We start from the raw sequence: 14863 nt of genomic DNA, 5'->3' as shown, positions 1-14863 counted from the left end.
CCCAAAGGACTGCGCGAGCTTCAGACTGAGGGCAAAGAATTTCTCCATGTGGTTACTCTGGCCAAGTCTTATCTACTGGACTCTGTGTGTGTGTGTGTGTGTGCGTGTGTGTGTGTGTGTTTGCACGTGCACGTGTGTGCTCACATGCTCCAGCACCCAGAAGAAAACAACTTACAAAAGTCTGTTCTTCCCTGCCAAAGGGTTCTGTGGCAGAGCTCGGGTTTCAGGCTTGTACAGCAAGACCTTTACCCTACTGCGCCCTCTTGCCAGCCCCCCCCCCCAACCTTATTTTTATTGTACAGCGGGCAGGGTACGTGCACATGCAGATACCATGGGCCGCTGTGGAGGTCAGAGGACAACTTGCAGAAGTTGGTTCCTTCCTTCTACTGTGTGGGGCCCGGTTGTCAGGCTTGGCACCTTTACCGAGTGGTTCACCAGCACCCCCCCTCCCCGTTAGTTTTTGGGACAAAGTTTCTCTCTGAACCAGGAGCCACCAGCCAGGAAGTCCGAAAGATTCTACTGTTGCTGGTCCTGCCAGATCTGGACATGCACTGCTGTGCCCAGCTTTTACAAGGGTTTTGGGGATTTGAACTCAGGTCCTTATGCTTGCAGAGTAAGCACTTTCCCAACTGACTCATCATCCTAGTCCTCCCTCGGCACTTTTTGAAACATGGTTGTTTTGGACTTTTTTTGTGTTTTGAGAAAGGAGTCTAACTATGTATTCCAGACTGAATCTCAGATTCTCAATCCTCCTGCCTCAGCCTCCTGAGTACCAGGGTCTTATGCATCTGCCAATATTCTTAAGCACTACACTTGTTCAAACTCCTGTTTATGCTTCCTCAGATGAGTGAGGCAGGGTGGGGTCCACCTGAAAGCTGGCAGAGAAAGAGGAGGTAGTGATCCTCCTGTCTCGGCATCCCAAGTACTGAAATTACAGGTGTGAGCCACCATACTTGATCATCTGGCTAGTACATATTTTTCACAACTCATTCATGGGTTTTATTTTGTTTTAAATTGCTTTTATTTACTGGGAATTGCTTACCACAGTATACCGGGGAGGTCTGAGGACAACTTCTAGGTCCTTCCTCAGTGGGATCCGCCCCATTTCACTGTCTCTGTCACTGAGCATTTGCATTTGAGTCCAGCTGCTATTATTTGTCAGTTGTGTGTCTGTGAGCATGTTCCTTAGCCCCTCTGCTTGTCTCCATCCGAACGGGATCTCGATCAAAGTGCCTACCTCATGGGCTTGTCACAAAGACTGTGCTGGTGAAAGTCCCCCATCATGCCCAGTCCCTGGAAGGTCCTGTGTGGGGCTGGCTACTGTAGTCACAACTGACCCTAGATTTTTCTCTTCCGTTTGAGAAGGTTGACTCCTGAGTCAGCTGTTTATGTAAGGGACAGATGCCACTCAGTCAGTAGAGTACCTGCCTGGCATTCACAGAGCTCGGACCTAATCCCCAGCATCACATAAACCAGGGATGCCTCCAGTGCTAGAGAGCTAGGAGGAGACTCAGGAGTTCAAGGCTATCCTCAGCTTGGTAAGCCCAAGGCTAGACTAGGCCCCAAGAGATCCTTCCTATAAAGAAAGAGGTCAGGGCTGGAAGGAAAGAGGGAAGGAAGGAAGGAAAAAGAAATCAAGCCTTTTGGCTTCCTACTTAATGGGAGAGATCACATCTATACTGTAGGAGGTGGCCAGCTGCAGAATCCAGACACCAGGTCTGCAGCTTTGGGGCAGAGGCACTGTGACCTCCCACATGGCCACAGGGCTTCAGTCCTTGCTTACTTCTCCACTGTCTTCTTTGTCTACTGTCTGGAAAGCCCCCTTTTCTCCTTTTCTAGCTCAGTTCTGCATTTTTCATTTGCTGGACATGGGGATGTATGCCTTTGATTCCAGGATTCCCCAGGTAAAGGCAGAAACATTTTAGTTCAAGACCAGCCTTAGACGACAGAGCAAGACTCCATCTCAACGATGCAGAACCTCATGCTCTTTCCAACAGGGCTCTTGTCATGCTCCATCCTGCTTTATCTTGAAGCAAGATATAGTTTATACTTGAAGCAAGAAGGACTTCCCTGTATGTTTAACCAGTCCAGCCCTCTTTCCTTAGATTGTAAATGTCTTGACAACAATGACTAATATTTGGGGTGGGGTTATTGGTCAATTTCAATGGTCATGGTGTCAGCACATGTAAAAGGGGTGGGTGGGCCTAGGCTGAGGATAGAGGAAACACGGGGTAGAAAGAGTCTGCAGGTACAGGAAAATGAGTCCGAGAAAGAAATCCCAAAATACAACAGATTGGACCGTGTTCCCAAATACCAAGAGCTTGCAGAGAACGGGGTCTCTCGGTCGGCTTGAAAACCAGTCTCAGGTACTCATGGACATGGACCCTGAGCGGAGGGCAGCAACCACACTTTATACCCCACAGAGGCCTGACGGCTCCTACAGAATCAAGTCTGAGGGGAAGAGCAAGGGAGCCCTGGAGTCAATCGCGTGTCTCCTGAGAGAAAAAAGCCAAAAATATGGGCCTGAAAGAAGTTAGAAGAATCTGGGAAGATGAGGCTTAAAGCCTCATCTTAAGAGTCTAAAGACCCGAGCCAGGCGGTGGTGGCGCATGCCTGTAATCCCAGCACTCGGGAGGCAGAGGCAGGCGGATCTCTGAGTTGGAGGCCAGCCTGGTCTACAAGAGCTAGCTCCAGGACAGGCTCTAGAAACTACAGGGAAACCCTGTCTCGAAAAAAACCAAAAAAAAAAAAAGAATCTAAAAACCCAAAAATGTAATTTCTACCCGTGTATCCATCCATCCATCCATCATCCATCCATCCATCCATCATCCATCCATCCATCCATCTAAGCATCTATCCATCCAACATCCCACTTACTCAAGTGACCCCAGTCTGTGAAGGGGGATGTTTCAACAGTCCCTAGCCAAAGCCCAAGGTTTCCTCCAACCCCAGGGAAAAGTGACAAAATAAAACAAGTTCTGACTTAAAAGTCAAATTCTCCTCTTAGCTCTGCCACTAGCTAGCCGTGTTTGCCAGGCCACATGACTGGACTCTGCTGGACCTTAGAAGGTCCCTCACCTGCATAATGGGGGCAGTTGCGCAAGAGGCCGGGTAGGCAATCTTTCTAGTTCTAACATTCCGCGGTAGACCCTTTGGCCCCTGATGTCACAAATATGGAGCTGACTCGTGATTGGCCACTGCTTCTCCCTGCTCTGCTGTTCTCTTGGTCATGGGAACAAGATGGACTTGCCCTGGACCTTCCTACTTGTGCTCCTCTGTTGCGGGCAGCTCTTGCTGTGGCTCAGGACTGCGGGACAGCCAAGCTTAGGTACGGCTGGGACCGGAAGGAAGGACCAGATAAGAGGACTGGGAAGGGGCAGTCCCTTTCGCAGGCCCACATGACCCCCTTCCCTGCAGACGAGTTCTACAATGAAACGCAAGCAAAGATATTCTTGCAGTTCTATGAGCAGCCAGCCCGGATTGTGTTTAACGAGTTCATGGAGGCTACTTGGAACTATGTCACCAACATCACCAAGCGAAATCGAAAGAACATGGTGTAGTACCATTTACCCCCCAAGTCCTCCCTCCCCTTGATCTTCTTAGTGATCCTGGGGGTTGGGGATCATAGTTCCTGCCCTGTGTCCATAATATGTGGAAAGAGGAACACTCCAAAACACACGTCAAAACGGACCACAAGCTCCAGGCCTTTCAGTAGCCTTGAATTTTCTTTACATAATAATTTCTGGATTATTTGCCCTTGCAAGTTTTACCTCCTTCCTTTTAAGGACTTTAGCATCCTCTCCCTTTTAGCAAATCTTCAATGATTTTGGACCCTTAAAGTGGGCTTTGAGGGTGTGGCCTCAGAATTCAGCGCGGGACCCATACTTCATCCCCCATCTGCCACAACCAATATGATCACCTTGTTTGCAGTTTCAGAAGGAGGTGGAGAGGTCTCAGTTCATGTTGTACTTTGGTAGTCGAGCCCGCTTGTTTAAGACAGACCATTTCCAGAACCCGGACGTGAAGCGCATGCTGAGTAAGCTGCAGAACATAGACAAGTCGGCCTTGCCCACGGAGGATCTCCGGGAGGTGATAGACAGAGCCCCAGGTCTCCAAGGCACACACTCCTGCAGCCCCGGGGGAGGGTGGGTTAGATCTGACTGGGAACCAAGTGTCTCTGGGGCAGGAGGGGATGCTGGTGGGGTGGAACCAGAGCTTCCTTTAGAGGAGGAGGGGTACTTTAGCCAGGTCTGTCTCTCCTGGCTGGTGGGGCTAGTGTTGGGAGTGGGCCCAAGGGCATGGGCCTGCCCTGGGTGACACCTGTCCCCTCCAGTACAACAAACTCCTGACCTACATGGAGACAACGTATAGTACAGCTGAGGTGTGTCTGGATGAGGGTCCCTGCTTGCCTCTGGAGCCTGGTGAGCAACCAAGCCCCACCCCTGACCTCAACTGTGTTCCCTTCCCGGAGGGGAGGCACCTAAGGGGGGGGTGAGAGTGGAGGTAGGTGGGCATGGCATCCCATGTGGCTCCTATTCTGGGTATAGACCTCGAAGAAATCATGGCCACCTCCAGGGACGAGAAGGAGCTCCTGTGGGCCTGGAAGCGCTGGCGGGATGCCGTGGGTCGCCAGATCCGTCCTGTGTTTGAGCACTATGTCCACCTTAGCAACAAGGCTGCACAATATAACGGTGAGCAGGCTGGGCATAATGTCTTGGGTCAATGGCCATGAAAAGAAAGAAGCCTATGCTGCAGAGGGTGCAGGCAACAGTAGAAGGTTGTGGACAGGGGAAGAGGAGGGGGGGCAGGGGGACATGAGCCCTGCTAATAAAGATAGACCCCGCTCTGTGGGCTGGGTGCTGGGGAGACCCTAAGACGCTCTAAGTGAAAGGACATATGTCTGCCTCGTGGACTTTCTCAACTGGGAGGTGAGCCTCATCTAGCAAACACGCATCTCTAATGATGCTTACTATGAAGCCATGGAGGAAGGGGATGCTCAGGCCAGGGGGACGAGGAGAGCTTCAAATATATGCTCAGGTCTCTCTGACATTTGCCCCTGTTGGAAAGATGAGTACGGGACAGACAAGCAGGAAGAAAGTATCCACACAGAGACCCTGTGTCACCGTGGGAGGAAATCAGGGTTTTAGGAGATTAGAAAGAACCCACATGACCACAGGGCTTTGTGTGATTTAGGGTTCAGGACATGGCCCTAGAAAAGGAGAGAACCTTACAAGGCATGACCAGGAGCTCCCACTGTGGCAGCCACTAGATATTTTCTACCTCTGAGCTAGTCTAGAGTGGGTGATGCCTGGGGAGGTTGTGTTCATGCCTAAGATCACCCCCCTCCAGGAGCAGGGGGTAGAGACGCTTCCTTAGGGCACATCCAGGTCTCCTTGCCAGCTCACTGGATGCACGGTGTTATGGTGAGCACCAGTGAGTCTCTTCTATCTTAGGGTACAAAGACATGGGGGCTTTGTGGAGAGCCAAGTATGAGTCCGACACCCTGGAGGAAGACCTGAAGCGGCTCTTTGATGAGCTGCAGCCACTCTACCTGAACCTACATGCTTACGTGCGCCGCTCACTGTTCCGCTACTACGGGCCTGAGGTCATCGACCTGCGAGGCCCCATCCCTGCCCATCTCCTTGGTAAGGGCCAGGCTGGTGGTGGACGCAGATGAGAAGGAAGGCCAATCTTGCTCCCCCCTTAGCCCCTTCCTCCCCTTTCCAGGGAACATGTGGGCCCAGTCCTGGGACAACATCTTAGACATAGTTCTGCCCTACCCAAAAAAGCCCCCTGAGGATGTCACAAAGATCATGAAGAACCAGGTCAGTGCTGAGCCTTTGGATGTCCCTGTCCCACAGTCCCCTTAGGCAAATGGGCAGACAGAACCATGGCAACTCTTTTCCCCACAGCACTGGAAGCCTGAAAAAATGTTTCAGGAGGCTAACATCTTCATTACCTCCCTGGGACTGCTGCCGGCACCATCTGAATTCTGGGTAAAATCAATGCTGGAGAAGCCAACTGACGGGCGGGAGGTGGAGTGCCACGCCTCAGCCTGGAACTTCTACAAAGGCAACGACGTCAGGTGTCTACAGTCAGCGTGGTCTTCAGCTATCATCCTGCGCTCACCCCTCTTCTGTTTCTCCACTGGCCATGTGGCGAGGAGTGGGCAGGGGAGAGCAGGGCTGGGAAAAAGGGGGTGAGACTCAGGAGCGTGAAAGAGAAGGTGGGTTCGGGGACTCGCACACATGGTCACTGGTTGGCTATAGGGTCCAGAGTGGGAAAGCATGGTAGCCAAGGCCCTCTGGTCTCCTGCTTGATGACCTCAATGCCTTAATGAAGCTTGAATGAAGAAGCTTTAAGTGTCCCCAGGGCATCCCCATGCTCCTTGACCCCTACCCTTTAACCCTAGGATAAAGAAGTGCACCGAGGTGAGCATAGAAGACCTGCTCTCCATCTTCCACCAGATGGGCCATATCCAGTACTTCTTGCAGTTCCAGAACCTCTCTGTAATCTACCAAGAAGGTGCCAGTCCAGCCTTTGAAGAGGCTGTGGGGTCAGTGATTACCCTCTCAGCCTCTTCCCACAAGCACCTGCTCAGCAGAGGTCTGCTCAGCCAACAGCACCAGGATTCAGGTGATGGGGACCAAAGGGATAATGGGAGGGCAGCCTGAGCCTGGGGCTTCAGCTAGGGCTGAGGGGGGACTAAAGCCCTCAGGGCAATGTTGAAGAAAGGGAGGACCAAGAAGCTGCCTCCTGATTGCCCTGACCCCAACCCCAGAGGAGGAGGTCAACTTCCTCTTAGGCATTGCCCTGGAGAAGATTGCCTTCATCCCCTTCAGCTACATGGTAGACGTGTTTCGTTGGAAGGTCTTTGATGGCACTATTACGAAGAGCATCTACAACCAGGAGTGGTGGAACCTCAGGTGGGGACGGTCGATGCTCGACATGAGTGCAATGCTGATCTAGGAACCTGGGGATGCCAGGCCGTGTGTGCTGTTAGCCGTTACCAGGCAAAAACATACAGACTGGACGCATAGAGCCAGTATGGTGGCTGCAAGGCCTCGTTCTGACTCTGGTGTCAGTAGTGAGCAGGTCTTTTAACTTGTCTCATCTGTGAACTGGGGGCCCTGGCAGTGGCTCTATCTGCTCTGTGAGTGACCAGGAATCTCACACCGTGAAATCAACTAGGCCTCTTTGAGAACAGAGTGGTAACTGGTTGTTGTGGCCCATACCTGTAATCCTAACACCTGGGAGGTGGAGGCAGGAGGATCAAGAGGCAGGAGGAGAGGACAGGGTCTTGCAGACATGCAAGGTACAGCAACTTATTGGCTACCTAGCCAGTTGGAAGTCTGATGTAGGATGTCCTTCTGTATGCTATGAATATGTGTCTCTGAGTGGTTGTCTTATCAGTGGCTGTGGGGACTGGTGGGCTGAGGGAAACCATGCAAGATGGAGAAAACTCTCCATTTACAGAGGTCAGCCTGGACCTCTGTGAGATTCTGTCTTCAAAAGACAAATGCAAAAAAAAAAAAGAAAAGAAAAAGCCCAGAAAATGACAGTGATCAACAAGCGGGCCCCTGCTGCCTGCTCCCTCCACAGAAGGCCAGGTGGAGGGATGGGAGAGGCCTGAGCACTTAGCTTGCTGGAAAGAGTTCCCATGGGAGAGAGGCAGGCCATCACCCCAATACACATCCATGCTGGAACCTTAGCACCCCCAAACTACAGAAAAATTCAGTGACTGTTAAGCAGATCGGACAGAAAATACCCATAACCAAGGCTTCTCCATGTCCATAAGGAGTCAGATTACCAAGTCCAAGATTTCTGGTCACATGAGTGACCTATATACAGCTCTGCACCAGGCCCTTGTGGTCATTTAGATCTTTGCAACTGCCCTATCGGGTGCCCTGGCTCAGTGAGCTTTCAGCAGCCAACACTCAGAGGTCATATAACCAGCCCAGGTCATACCACAGTCTAACATGTTCTTCCATTAGTCCTGCCACTCCTGATCCCCGGACTGTGTGCTCAGCAGTGTCTTGGCCTGTGTCCTCCAAGTGTGGCCACACCAGCCATCAGGACACCCAAAGGGGCCCCTTTCCCTCCTCCATCACCCATGTCCACCATCAACCAGCCAATGGAACCCAGGGGCAGACTGAGGGCCGCCATTCCTTGGGTCATTAAGAGCACCCTCAGGAAAGAAGCCCCACTACCCTGTTGACTTCAGGGTCTGGTCGGAGCCAATGAGCCAACAATACAGCAATGAACCTTTCCATTGGCATCCCTCCCAAAGCTGGGCATTCCATCCATTTTAAGACAAAACTCAGATTCCCTCAGTCGCGTGGTGCCCACAGTCACACAGCTCAGAGGACCCCCCACCAGAGTGCCAGGTGACTGAAGTGTACCAGAGACTGTCTCCTGGGTCTTGCTACCAGTTCCCAGGCCTTAAAACTTTGGCTGACTGTTCTGTAAAATGGGAACAGTCAATACTACAACAGCACAGGGACACTTCTGTTGTTGCCTTTGGTTTTGTTTTTTGTTGTTGTTTTTCAAGACAGGGTTTCTCTATGTAGCCCAGGCTGTCCGGAAACTCACTCAGTAGACCACGCCAGCCTTGAACTCAGGAATCTGCCTACCTCTGCCTCCTAAGTGCTGGGAATAAAGGCGTGCGCCACCACGCTTGGATTTCAGTTTTCTTCTTAGCATTGTGTAGATAAAATGACCCGTTTCCTGGTCTGTAGTCTAATTCCATCATTAGGACAGACGCAAGCAAACACCTGACCTCACTCAGTCCCTTGCTGACATCTCCACAGAGACCAGGCCGGTGGAGGGAGACAGGGAGTCCACTTGAAGAGCAGCTGACATGCTCAGTCACTGTTACTAAATTTTTTTTTTTTTTTTTGGTTTTTCGAGACAGGGTTTCCCTGTAGTTTCTAGAGCCTGTCCTGGAACTAGCTCTTGTAGAGCAGGCTGGCCTCGAACTCAGAGATCCTCCTGCCTCTGCCTCCCGAGTGCTGGGATTAAAGGCGTGCGCCACCGTCGCCCGGCTTATGCTCAGTCACTGTTAACCACCGTTCCTGCCATTCCTGAGCCTTGGTGTGTTCTCATGTGTTTAGTCGAGGAAAATGCACAGAACAGCCTCTGCAAGGCAGGCCCAGATTGGCTGAACACACACACATGCTTCAAACAAGAAAAGGCTCCGAGAACCTTTCAGGATCCAGGGCCAAGCCCCCCTCTCTCTCCCACCAGGTTGAAGTACCAGGGCTTGTGCCCACCTACTACTCGATCAGAAGAAGATTTCGACCCTGGGGCCAAGTTCCACATTCCTGCCAGCGTGCCCTATATCCGGTAAAGGTCTGGGCCCCGTTGGGAGAGCTGGCTGGGATCTGGGAGATATGGGGACTGGGTGGAGAAGTTCCAGAAAGTGCAAAGATGGGCTTCTGTAGCCATTGCACGGCCAGCAGGTCTGGGGTTCCCACGTCTGACCTCCCCTCTGCAGTGGCCTTCTCCTTCTCCTCCCAGGTACTTCCTCAGCCTGGTCCTCCAGTTCCAGTTTCATGAAGCGCTGTGCAGGGCCGCAGGTCACGCAGGCCCTCTGCACCGGTGTGACATCTACAACTCCAAGGTGGCTGGAAAGATGCTGGGGTGAGCATCACACCCCCCTCGTTTCCACTCAGTTCCCACTGTCTCACAACAGGGTTGCTCAGCCACCCTGTGTGCAGCAGGGGGCAGTAGACCACATCATAAATGAATCCTCTAATACCATAAAGGAGCCGGAAATAGAGAAGACTTTAGTGAATCTGTCGAGGGTCAGGAAGTCCAGCCAGACAACAAATGCAGACATGGAAGAAAAAGATGTGTCTTCTTCACGTCAGAGTGGCGTGCAGGAAAAGGGAGGAGAGGTGAGGGAGGGACTTTGGAAGTGAAGGGGGCAGGAAGTTGGCGTTACCAGGCCTGCCTTGACAGCCCACTCAATAGCCTAACGGGAGAAAGAGCTCATTTTGTAAAAAAAAGAAAGTTTCTTCACAAAATGATCAAGTGTGAGGAGCCAGAGACCCAAGTCCCAGTTCGCTGAGATATTTATGGGCTCTGGTATGGGGAAAGGTGATTGGGAGTTAAGAGAACACGAAGCAACTAAATCTGGAAGGTTTATTCAGGTTTCCCCAGGTTCACAGGGAAGGGAGTAGAGCAGAAAAAAAGGGAGATTCTTTTCAAGTCTCCTGCCTAACGTAGTGTCCATGTGCTTCTGCCTTCTGGACCCATCCTCCATGCAAGTACCGGGCTGGTTCTGATGGGAATAGAGAGTGGAAGTGGACCCTGGTTGCATAGTTTCTTAAAGTCTCCCAGTCATGATGGTCCTGGTGTCATCTATGGACTGTATTGTCATTTTGGAGAGTGAGGCAGTGCCCAGCTGACCAGCGGGACAGCCCTTTATTAGCGGCTTGTGGTTGGGCTCTGGTCACACATCCCACTGCCCACAGAGCTGTTTTTACACAGGCAGACTCTCAGTGGTCAACACTATTCTTTCAGTTGTGTGTGGTGGCACAAGCAGCCAGGAGGCTGTGGCAGGAGGATCTTGAGTTCAAAGCCAGCTAGTGAGACCTTAGCCCACCCTAGCTTTTTCCTATACCCAGAATCCAACATCTGAAAAACTTGAATCAGCTAGGAGTCATGATTTATTTTTCCTCTTATTTTATTCTTAACAGCTCTGTGCCTTATTCTCTAGTATTAAATCTTAACAGAGCCGGGAGGTGATGGCACACGCCTTTAATCCCAGCACTGGGGAGGCAGAGGCAGGTGGATCTCTGTGAGTTCGAGGCCAGCCTGGTCTACAAGAGCTAGTTCCAGGACAGGCTCCAAAAGCAACAGAGAAACTCTGTCTCGAAAAACCAAAAAGATTTTCCCTCAGCAATTTCTTTTCTCTTTCCTTTCTTCCTTGGTTTCTTTTTTTGAAATGCTGGGGAATCAAACCCATGCAAATCACATGTTAGGCAAATGTATCCCATAATTTCTGCTATATATCCACTGGTTTTCAGTTCCCACGTCTGGCTCCAGTAGCATGCGAAAATCCGGCAAGTGACAAATTCCTTCATCATCGTGTGACTTGGTCCTGTGAAAGACAGATATTTATGGGAGTTCATGTTACTGATGAAGAAACCAAGGCTCAGAGAGGTTAAATGCCTAGGGTTATACAGTCTCTAAGTAGCATTGCTGGGTTTTGAACCTGGATACCCCATACAGTGACCTCTAAGCTTCCAAGTCCCATCTCTTTCCCGATTAGACCCTGGAACAACAGGTTGAGAGATGTCAGCATCTGCCCAGTGCTGCTTTTGGCAAGGTCAGGGTAAGGAGCCTGAAGCTCTGGCTTTGGCACCCTCTGCACCTTCCCGTGGTGAATGCAACGAGCCTGCCATCTGCCACCAAGTCCTGGGTGTGCCTCAAGACAGCTGATATTTGTGCAGCACTGCGGGTGTTACACAGAGAACCTCCCATGGTCACTTGAATTCTCTCAATCCTTCCCTGTGTGGCCAAGAAGGACCAAAGGGCTGTAGCTATCACAAATACATTAGGGTAAAAAGAGGCTCAGGCTGGCTGCCTGTTTGAGTTGAGAATAACAATGCCCACGGTAACACTAATGCCAATCAGCAGCAAGAGCTGGAATTTATTGCTTCCCAGAATGCTAGCCACCCTGTCTTGCTACCTCCACTTATGGAGATGAGAACGGAGCCTCAGATGAGTTATTTGTCCAGGGTATTACAGGGATGGAGCTGAGTGTCACCCCAGGTGAATCTTGCTCCCACCTACTGTGCTGATCTCTGGGGTCCTAGTCAGAAGTTAGAGCCGTGTATACTGAGGGCTCCCGGTGGCACCTTCTGACACTCCCACATGGTCTCACAGATGACCCCACTCCCCCCAGGGATGTCCTGAAGCTGGGTTCCAGCCGGCCCTGGCAGGAGGTCCTAAAGGAGATGACTGGACAGTCCAATGTATCCGCCAAGTCCTTCAAATCCTACTTCAAGCCGCTGCTGAACTGGCTGGTGAATGAGAATGTGAAGCAGGGGGATATCCTTGGCTGGCCAGACTACAGCTGTTCTTTTGAAGGTTGGACAACTAACTTTGGCCCTAGTTCTGATGCAGCTTGAGGCCCTGCCCTACCCTGCTCTGGGTCAATCCTAAACTCTAGTCAGTTTATGGCCTGGCATGGGCCAGCACAGTAGAGTTAGTAAACCCCAAATGTTCCAGGCCAGGGACAACCTCAGCCACTTCCATGGTCCATACACAGTTCTTATCTCTATGATTTCCTTATACATCATCCAGCCAAGACTGCCTTGCTGGCCTCTGGTCAGTGGGCAGAAGCCCCCAACCTGAGCTCTGTGGGTTACATCTCCCCACCCACCTACATCTTCTCTTCCTTTTTTTTTTTTTTTTGTTCCCTCGCTACAAGGCAATTCCCTCACCTGTGGCCTGAGACCGAGAGAGAAGACAGTGGTCATCAGCTCCTTCCTGGCACCCACAGGGGACCCTAGGACTCCTTCCCCAGCCTTTCTTGCTCTGTAAGACGCTTCTATTATTGTTTTTTTCTCCACAGAGAAAAGCACAGACAAAGTGAGGTTCCTGGGGATGATGCTGGACCCTGAGCAGGCTTACCTGGGGCAGTGGGTGCTACTAAGCGTAAGCTTAGTCATGCTCCTCCTCATCCTGGGGCTAGGCTGCAGGCTGCGCTACTTGGAAAAACAGTCACTGGACAAGGACACAATGATACTCAGCACCCTGCCTTACACCTACTTTCTGGGCATAGCCATGGAACCCCGGAAGGCAGCCCGAAAGCAGTGGATCCTGCTGGGTCTCTGCTTCGTCCTCACCCTGTGCTTTATTGGCCTGCTCATTCGGATGCTCACCCAACACAGGAGGAAGCCTCCATGGATGAGAACTGAGTCACAGAGCTAGGAGTAGCCACCAGAGAGACTGGTGAGGCTGGGGGGAAATAGCAGGGGGGTGGCTGAGACAGACAGGCCAGGGAGGAGATGGTCTGCAAGCATAGTGCCAACTGTCATGGGGTGCAGCTGTGGCAGATCTGTGACCACGTGGGATCTATGTGTGTCCTGGGTTCCAGGTCAACTGTTCTTTCTCACAGTGGCTCAGACATGGCGGTTTTAGGGAGTCAGTGGCTGTGTTCCTTTGAAACAGCCTCTCCGCCAAGTCATACTGAGAACTGACTCTCCTTACATCCTTGGTTTTTTTTCCTTTTTCAGGCACTTAGTTATGGGGTACCTAGGGCTACAGGATCCAAGGAATCCCTAGAAAAAGAACCTGCTGCAGTCTGCTTAGGAACTGCCCTTCAGTGAGACTAGGCATTCCTTTATGAATTGCTGGTGCCCGGCTCCTGAGTCCTGTGCTCTGTGTATAGCCTACAGTTCTCTAATGATCCTCTGTCAAGCCCTTTCAGTTTGCATAACCCAGGCCCCAAAAAGGCTCTTTGTTTGACCACCTAAAATGCAAGTGACCTCACAAACTGCTCCATCGCTCTCCCCACCCCAGGCCAGCCCTCACGAATGGAGACAGTGGGTAGCTGGGCACTGAGCCAGGCATGATTAATGATTGACTTCTTTAATATTTAAACAAAGCTCATCTCCAGTCACTCCGCTCCGGAGATAGCCTTGTTCAACACACACACACACCTGCTGCCTGGCCCGTTGCCCTGGAGAGCGAGTACAGGGCAAACAGCACCTTTCCAGGCCCAATGGGGGAAGGGAGAAGACAGCCATGAGGGAGGGCATTTGGGATCTGATGTTCTAAGGGTAATTTTGTGAAAGTGTGGAAGGGCCCCCTTTCAACCCTCCCTTTTCAACCTGTTCCCTTCTGCCTCCTGACCACAGTGATACCTCACTCAATATTTTCAAATAAGTTAGGGCCAAAGTTCCAGGCAGTCCTGGGAAGCTTGGGAGTCAGCATTTGACAGAGAAAAGGGAAGGTTTGAGGGGAAATGATTATAACCTGAGCCTCAGAAGAGAGACACCAGTTAGCCTAAGCATGAGACCAGCTTTCCTTATACTATCTGAACTCAAATCATAGGTTGAGAGGACTCAGTAATGAGTGGGATCCCCTGATTCCTCTCTCTACCCAGATCTCCAGACCCACTCCCCATGCTCCTCCTACTCCAGCACCCTGTTTGATGTCTCTATCATAGATCCTGTTATTTATTTATTACTATAATGCATTTGTTTGTTCTGGTTATTAGCTGTCAGATCCACTTGGCTTAATGCACACCAGGAGAACTCTGTGTAATGTCTCTGATCAGCACAGGCCCTGGTACACAGTGGGGACTGGGAAAATGTTTGAATGAATAGCTCCCTGCCTGAGTGCATCCTCAGAGCTCAGCCGCCTGAATACTGACTGCGAGAGAGACACTGTCCCCACCTCTCTTCCACAGCCTGCTTCCCACATTCAGGGACAGCCAAGACACCTCTGCCCCCCCAGGAGGCCACACTTGGCAGCCCTCTCATCTCTCAGCCACTGTGGCCGAGGTCCCCCACCAGGTATTGCGACTCTGCGTGGCAAAGGCACATCCAGCCGCAGGGGACTCCCTGCCTCTCACCTGGACCACAGCAGAAGCCTCGCTGAACCTCCTTGGCCATCTCCCCTACCCCATCCACTTTGTAAAGTTTATTTCTGCCAGAATGTTTCCTTTGAATGTCTTCTAATTTCCTTCTGAACATCAAACTGCTTAAGAACTTAGCTGTCCATCAATTAAATCTGGATGTTCAAATTAGTATTGGGAGCTGTTTATTAGTTATTGGTTTTTTTTCTGCTTTTTCACCTTTCCCATCACCCAGTTCAGTCCTTATGCACAGATGCCATCCTTAGG

General features: G+C 51.2%; 1 protein-coding gene across 1 annotated transcript; it reads left to right on the top strand.

Moving 5' to 3' along the window:
- Window positions 1–3194: 3194 nt before the first annotated feature.
- LOC119812858 (angiotensin-converting enzyme-like protein Ace3) lies at window positions 3195–14816 on the top strand. The gene is made up of 15 exons (XM_038327856.1): window positions 3195–3328; window positions 3418–3554; window positions 3931–4089; window positions 4334–4421; window positions 4548–4691; window positions 5454–5645; window positions 5728–5825; window positions 5913–6085; window positions 6413–6636; window positions 6782–6926; window positions 9247–9345; window positions 9520–9642; window positions 11915–12099; window positions 12587–12966; window positions 14429–14816. Exons 1-14 carry the CDS (start codon window positions 3241–3243, stop codon window positions 12943–12945), a joined length of 2214 nt encoding a protein of 737 aa, XP_038183784.1. The 5' UTR covers window positions 3195–3240; the 3' UTR covers window positions 12946–12966; window positions 14429–14816.
- The last annotated feature ends 47 nt before the right edge of the window (window positions 14817–14863 follow it).

The sequence above is a fragment of the Arvicola amphibius genome, chromosome 4 (assembly GCF_903992535.2).
Source record: "Arvicola amphibius chromosome 4, mArvAmp1.2, whole genome shotgun sequence".
In the NCBI taxonomy this organism is placed as follows: domain Eukaryota; kingdom Metazoa; phylum Chordata; class Mammalia; order Rodentia; family Cricetidae; genus Arvicola; species Arvicola amphibius.
The sequence above is the reverse complement of the archived record's forward strand: the minus strand, read 5'-3'. Positions and strand labels throughout refer to the sequence as shown.